Consider the following 7,506-nt stretch of genomic DNA (forward strand, 5'->3'; position numbering starts at 1 on the left):
TGAAGCAGTCTTTCTTCCATCCAAAATGAATTTGTTTTTTACCAGTCACAATCAACACATAATACTGCACAATTCAGATGTAGTCAGTTCATCCTTTTCTAAATATCTTATGGCTTCTGCAAAAATCATCAGTTTTGGAGAAATAGGCTGTTTCTGTTTTACTGTAATTTTTTCTACATTCTCATTATCAATGTATTTCTTAGTATTTACTGCAAGTCAACCACTGCCTTAAGTGCTGGGGATACAGTTTTGATCAAAACAAGGCAAAGTGCCTACCCAAGAAACTCTCTTATTCTGTAAGAGACAAGATGTACTTTTTTAATTTTTAAAAATCAACCTTATTGAGATTTGACCTACAGGCAACAAAATGCACACATTCTAAACACACACACACACACACACATACACACACTTATTGGTAGTGGGAATTGAACTCAGGCACTCAGCCACTGAGCCACATCCCCAGCCCTATTTTGTACTCTATTTGGAGACAAGCAGGGTCTCACTGAGTTGCTTAGTGCCTCAATTTTGTTGAGGCTGGCTTTGAACTCACAATACTCCTGCCTCCACCTCCCAATCTACTGGGATTACAAGGGTGCACAATTGTGCCAGGCTCTTAAGTCTATTTTTCAGTGAATTTTTGAAATGCATCCACCCATATAATTGTAACCTTAGTCAAGATATAGTTTCTACCACCTCAAATCAAACTCTATCCAAGTTAATTATTTCTTGACCCCTGAGCAGCCCCGATCTATCTTTCTGTCAGTATAGATAAGATTTGTCTTTCTTTAGAGTTTATTGTAAATAGAATCATACTTCTTTTGTGACTGGTTTCTTTTGCTCAATGTACTTTGGAGATTCATTCCTGTTGGTGATTCCTCTTCATTGATAATTAATATTCATTATATTGTATGGATTCATTTTATTGAATGCACCACAAGTTATTTATCCAATCACCAGTTGATGGATCACTGGGTTTCCAGTTTTATACTATTAAAATTAAAAGTTACTATGAAAATTAATGTACAAACATTTGTGTCGCTACGTTTTAATTCTAGGTAAATCCTAGGAATGGAATTACTGGATCATGAGTACATGATTATAAGAAAATGGCAGTTTTCCAAAGTGGTCCTATTCTGCAGTACCACCAGCCATGAGTAAGAAGTCCAGATGCTCTGATCCTTGTCAATATCGATAATCTTAAAATTTTGGACATTCTAGTGGTTCTACAATGGTCATGATTTGCTTCTAATCTGTGCCAGTCTATTTATATAACTCTATTTAAAAACTGATCATTTTATTCATAAATTTTAAGAACAAAAATGGTTGACTTGACTGGTGATATTTTGTTTTTCTTTTCCTTTAGGGAACTCTCAAACGCTGTCTAGAAAATATACACCCAGTGTCAAATAGTACCAGTATCATGGAGCTGTTGGAGCCGAGATATTCATTCAGGTTTTTCACCTCCCAGATCTTCGGGAACCTCCTCGGCTTCCTTCCGTCACTTTTCAGCGCCATACAGGGCGGGCTTTGAGGTCCCAGGCTCCGCCCCTTCCAGAAACACGCCCACTACTCGGGACAAGGTGGGAAAGGAATGTGACTTCCGTTCTCGCGATTAGCTCTAATTCCGCGAGAAGAGAAGACTTCCGCCATCGACCGATCGGTGGCGGTGGCGAGGAGGGGGTGTGGCCGGGGAGCGCGAAGTCCCCGGGAGTAAGGGAGAGGGGGCGGGGTCGCGCGCACCAGGCGTACGCATGCGCGCACGCGGCCGGTCGGGCTGGGCTGAGAGGGGAGGGGGCAGCGGCGGCGACGGCGGCGTCGTTANNNGACGGTGCGTGGCGGCGCGGGTGGCCACGGGAGAAGTAGGTAGGGACCGCCCTTGCGGAGCCACTGAGACCCCCATCGCTTGCGTGTCCCAGAGCTGCAGCCCCCTGCCCGATTGGCAGACCCTGGGGACGCCAGGTCACCCTGCGGCCCCGGCCCTCCCTTTGCGCTTCAGGTAGGAGCCTAGGGCTCCCCGGTGCCCTGAGTCCGTCGAGGCCCCGGTCTTGCCTGGTATTACTCGGTGACGACCCGGCGCCTGGTGTGCCCGCCCTCCTGCGCGGCGACAACCCTGTCCTTGCTTCCGCGCGCTGTGGGGCCGGGGCTGGGCTGGGCTGACCCGGGTGTGGCGGACGTGGTGAGGGTCCCCGCCTCAGGTGCGCCCCCGCGGTGAGCCTGGCTGGTGGGACTCTGCGTTGCGTGCCGGCAGGCTTTGTCCCCCGGTCAGGCTGTACCCTACCCCTGGGCCCTGGAGAGGTTGGCCCAGTGAGTTCTGCCCAGGTGAAGTCTACCTTGACGAGAGTAGTTGTAGTTTGAAGTCCTGACCTGCGAAAGGGTACTTTGAATTGTTCTTTGGCTATTTGTGGCCAGTATTGAAAGTTTAAATCTCTGGAGTTGATTCTTTTTGGACCGGTGGTGGGATGGTTTGTGATTTTTTCTTCTTAAGTAGTGGCAAGACAATCTATGAGCCCTGGCATGTGGTGCACTATTAGTAAATGAGGAGCAGCAGTGATGATAAACGTGGAATTTCATCGCATTAGGTAGTGTTTTTTTTTTTTTTTAAACAGTACCATCCTCAGAAGAGTTCTGCTTTTAGAGTTTAGTAAGTCTTTCATCCAGTATTTAAACACAGTTTTGTACATACTCTTCACCTGAAAGCTACATCTTCTCTCTTATACCAGTGTTAATTTTACAGGCATAATGGTTATGAAAGCTTCTGTAGATGATGATGATTCAGGATGGGAGCTCACTATCCCTGAAAAAATGGAAAAAAGCAATACAAGCTGGGTGGACATAACCCAAGATTTTGAAGAAGCTTGTCGAGGTGAGTTTGAATTTTCAGATTAGAAGTTCATAAGCTGTGAAGGGGTAAAATCATGATTGCTTTTTAGACTTACCTTGATAAATGAAAAAAAGAATCAACAGGTAATTCTGGTTTATGGTTTGCTAACCACACTTATTAAAGGCAATATGCATTAGATGTAGCATTAAATAACAGATGTCGAGATAATTTTTTTCTATTAAATTCCTCTAACTTGGAGTAACAGATTAGAGTACACAGCAGTAATTTTTTATCTGTGAAAACAATTATGTTGGCCAAATGTATTTTTGTATATTTGAAGAATAAAAATGGTCAAATCCCATTATTTCCTGTTTAAGATCCTCTAATGGCTTCCTGTTGCAGGTAGAATAAAATTCAGACTCTTTTTTCCACAGCTTTATAAAATCTGATCTCTGCCTACCATTCGGACTTAATTTTTGTACCATTGCCAGACCAGTTCCAGTCATAAGTTTCTTATTAATCATATCAAAGTGATTTCTCAGAGCCTTTGAACATTGTTTTTTTTTTTTTTTTTTTTTTTTTTTTAATCTTAGATTGTTTCATGCCAGGTCTTCACAGACTAGCTTAGTCTTCAGCCTTAAAAGTTACTTCCCCAGGAGGACTTCAAAACAACCATTCTAGCAAATTTACCCCCTCATTGTCTTTTCTTCTGTTTGACCTGAATCTGATCACCCTGTTTTGTTTAGGTACAGGGAATTGAACCCAGGGGTGCTTAACCACTGAGCCATATCTGCAGCCCTCTTCTAATTTTTTATCTTGAGACAGGTTCTTGCTAAGTTACTTAGGGTCTTGCTGAGTTGCTGAAGTTGGCCTCAAACTTGGGATCCTTCTGCCTTAGTCTTGGAGGTTGCTGGGATTACAAGCATGTGCCACCATACCCAGTGAATGACCCTGTTCTATATTCTTCAGAGTGCTTGTCTTTGTCAGAAGTCTTCATTTTCTATTATTTTTCATTCAATGTCAGCCTCACTCACTAGATTATAACTTCTGTAATGGCAGAGATCATATTTGTTACCCTGGCACACAAAACAGTGTCTGGCATATAGTAAGTTCAATATTTGGGAATGAATAGAGAGATGAACATGTTTATTTTTTGAGGGGAAAGGGCATTAGGGAGATATGGAAGAGAAAGGATCAGATAAGAGTGAGAACTCAAACTTTAAAGAGAGGGTGGGATCAAGAATGTGGTAGAGAACTTGGAAAAAGCATAGGGACACAATAACTGAGGTTAGCATGATGAATGTACAGGTATAAGTTTATGTAGATAGGGAGAAATAATAGTGGAATTCATACCGGATGGCTTTTCTTTGTCCAAGAAACTTAGGTATTGATGATAATGAGGTGGGGTGTGTTTGAAGAGTACTTTGAAGGAGTGGAGTAAAGACTTGAGCAGCTGTAGGTGGAAGGGAGCTAGCTGAGTATAAGCTGAATGATAAATCATGTGCCTACCCTTTTACTGTTTGAAATACGTGTCTAGTTAAAGTATGCCTTCAGTGAGGTAGTGGAAAGAACGTTACCTGAGAGTTGCCCATATTAAATATCCGTCTCAGAGAGAGAGAAATATAAATTACAGTGTAGATTTTTTTTGGCTCAGAAGTCTTAGATGACTAAGTGCATGTTACCTATCTTGTACTAAATTTAAGTGCTTTATATTAGGGGCTATCAATTGTGAACTTAAATGGGTAAGAATATATGATTGAGTTGGGCCTTATAGGAATGATTGAATTTCTGTAAGTGAAAGTGAGGGAATTATTCTGTATTAAAATGAAACCACATGAACTAGAGTTCAGTGGGATTTTTATGTTTGGGAAAGTGAATAACCTTGACTACAAAACAGTTTTCAAAGGAGCGTCTTCAGTGTTTCTGTTTTGTTTTCTTAGTTTGAGCTTGTTTTATGAGCAGTGTAAATTTTTTAAGGGTTTTGAGCATAAAGCTGCATAGTGTTTAGTATAGTGACTTGGACAGAGTAGCTTCTCATTAAATAACATAGTAAGCTTTTGAGACAAATGTAGGCAAAAGTTCCAGGTCTGCCACTTATTAGCTCAGTTACCGCGGATGGTTTAATCTGAGTCTTAATTTTCTCCTCTGTATTTGTAGAGTTTGAGGGATTAATTAAATGAGATAGTGGATGTAAAGTAACTTGATCCATTCAGAAATGGATATTTGTTTAGTGTTGAAAGTGTATGGAAGCAGCATATTTTATGATGTATTGGAATGGAGAGAGCCTATAATATTAGACAAACTTTTGCACTTAGCTTAGGTTGAGGTATTAAATTCTTGCACTAGGATAGTGGTAGAATTAGAAAGATTATATGAGAGAACAAAGAAAATTCATGTGATTTGATTGGTAAATTTTGCAGTGACAAAAAAGGAATATGAGAGATGTTTCTTAAATTTCCCACAAGAAACACAGCAGAGAATGAGCACAAATACTTCTGAACCTTCCTTTCCCAAATCTTATGGGTGGTGTTAAAAGTAGTTCATTCATAAGTAAGAGATATCTTTATCATTTTTTGTTTTATTTTAGAAATTCATGGAAAAACTTGCATTTTGCACTGTATTGCCCTGTATGTTAGAGGTCTTTCCCTCCCAGATTGTCATGTAAATTTGACAGTAGGCAGTTCTATACCTTGTTATCCTTATTTGAATACTGTAGGATATGATGTTTACCCAGTTTGATATGACAGTTTGAAGACTGCAGGTCGGCAGCATTTGGTTCCATCTAAATGTAATTTTAGTCTTATGTGTGTGAGTGTGTGTGTCTGTGTTTATACACATGTGTATGTATGTGTTTTTGGCTATAAATATACATGTGTGTGTGTTTACATATATATCTATCCTCTACTTTTGGGGAATTTTAAGGAGAATTGAACCTAAGAAAGCAGTTCAGAATATTGGTGGGGAGAGATGGTTTGCTGTGGCTTTCTGTAACGTCATAGATTAGCACTGTTTCTTTGTATAAGGAACCTTGTGTAGGAGATAAGGTTTAAGTTCTACTTCAGTATGGATTGAAAGGGGGTGGCACATTATTTCGTTGTAACATCATACCATCCTATTAACTCTAACTATATTAGCTTTTGTACTTTCTCAAGTGGTACAGATGTAAAGTGATTTGTTATCTAATGATAATTGTTATAGCAATATGCTATTTATTAGCACTTTATCTTGGAACTAAAAAATCAATACAGAATTTAGCTTCTTTTACATACAGATTTGGGATGTATGGGCTCTTGATAGTTCTTGAACCTATGACATTAATAACTCGTTTTTTATTTTTGAAATAATCAGATTTATTGATTATTTATTATGCTTGTATTCTAGTGACTTTCTAAAAACTACATTCAAAACAGTATGGTTACATCCTTTCCTTTAACTGACATAGTGGTCTCTCTTGTGATGGCCTTTGACTATACTCTGGCGATTTTGTTTGTTCTTAATACTATAAAATAATCTTTAGTGGGCTGGGATCATGGCTCAGTAGTAGAGTGTTTGCCTTACGTGTGTGAGGCACTGGGTTTGATTCTCAGCATCACATATAAATAAATGAATAAAATAAAGGTCCATCAACAGCCAAAAAAAAAAATTTAAAAAAATTAATCTTTTGTGATGACCAAGTTGTTTTTTATGCACATGTTTACTCATTCTTTTATTGGCTCTTGAAATTCCTTTGGATTAAACACAAACTTGTAATTTTCATCATTTCTTTTATTTGTTGTTAGGCAGGGTGGTACACATTCCTTCCATCTTCCCTATAACTGATCTTGAGGCTCATAATATTTTTCTAAATTATTTGAGCTGTGGTGCCATCACTGCTTTTTTTTTTAACCTGATAGATCATATGAGATGTCCTTTAGGAAATGTCATATAATTTAATGTCATCCCGTTTTGCTACCTGTGTCTTTGATTTTCGTATTCCATTCAGTTTTCTATATTTAGGTGCTTTCCAAATTACAAATCCACAAGTTAGACATTTCACTTAAACATAGATGATCAGATAAATGTAAATGATCATATAACATACCCCACTTCTTCTGCCTACTGCATTACTTTCATACTATAGATAGATGTTCAACACCTTCTCTTAGAATTTTTATATCATCGGGTACCTAGGGCATACAAGTAACCCAAAGTCTGCTTCTTCACATCCATTCTCTTTATACTGTAGTGTGGGAGGATATGGAGCACATATCCCATCTTCTTCTCTTTTTGATGCCTTAGTTCATCTTTCCGGTTTTTAATGAAGGTACCATTGTTGAAAGCCCCTGTTATCCATCCAGTTTCTTCAGCCATTACCTAATACTCCTTTTTCTTCTAAAGTGTGGGATGCTTAAGCTTCTTGTTTCCTACTTTCACCCAGGATGTTTGTAGGTGCTCAGAATGTATTTATTTATTTATTTATTCATTTTTTAAAAATTTTTTATTGTTGGTTGTTCAAAACATTACAAATTTCTTGACATATCATATTCCACACTTTGATTCAAGTGGGTTATGAACTCCCACCTTCACCCCATACACAGATTGCAGAATCACATCAGTTACACATCCATTGATTTACATATTGCCATACTAGTATCTGTTGTGCTCCGCTGCCTTTCCCATCCTCCACCCTCCCCCCTCCCCCA

General features: G+C 39.2%; 1 protein-coding gene across 4 annotated transcripts in view; it reads left to right on the top strand.

Annotated features, from left to right (window-relative positions):
* Positions 1 to 1,724: 1,724 nt before the first annotated feature.
* Naa35 (N-alpha-acetyltransferase 35, NatC auxiliary subunit) overlaps positions 1,725 to 7,506 on the top strand; it is a 110,228-nt gene continuing 104,446 nt past the window's right edge. The window contains exons 1-2 of one of the 4 annotated variants that reach the window (XM_015506069.2): positions 1,725 to 1,866; positions 2,738 to 2,866. In XM_015506069.2, the coding sequence (XP_015361555.1) occupies positions 1,755 to 1,866; positions 2,738 to 2,866 (241 nt within the window). In that variant the 5' untranslated portion in view covers positions 1,725 to 1,754. The other 3 variants (XM_048800458.1, XM_048800456.1, XM_048800457.1) reach the window with 3 other exon arrangements.

This window comes from Marmota marmota, unplaced genomic scaffold, assembly GCF_001458135.2.
Source record: "Marmota marmota marmota unplaced genomic scaffold, marMar, whole genome shotgun sequence".
Classification (NCBI taxonomy): Eukaryota; Metazoa; Chordata; class Mammalia; order Rodentia; family Sciuridae; genus Marmota; species Marmota marmota.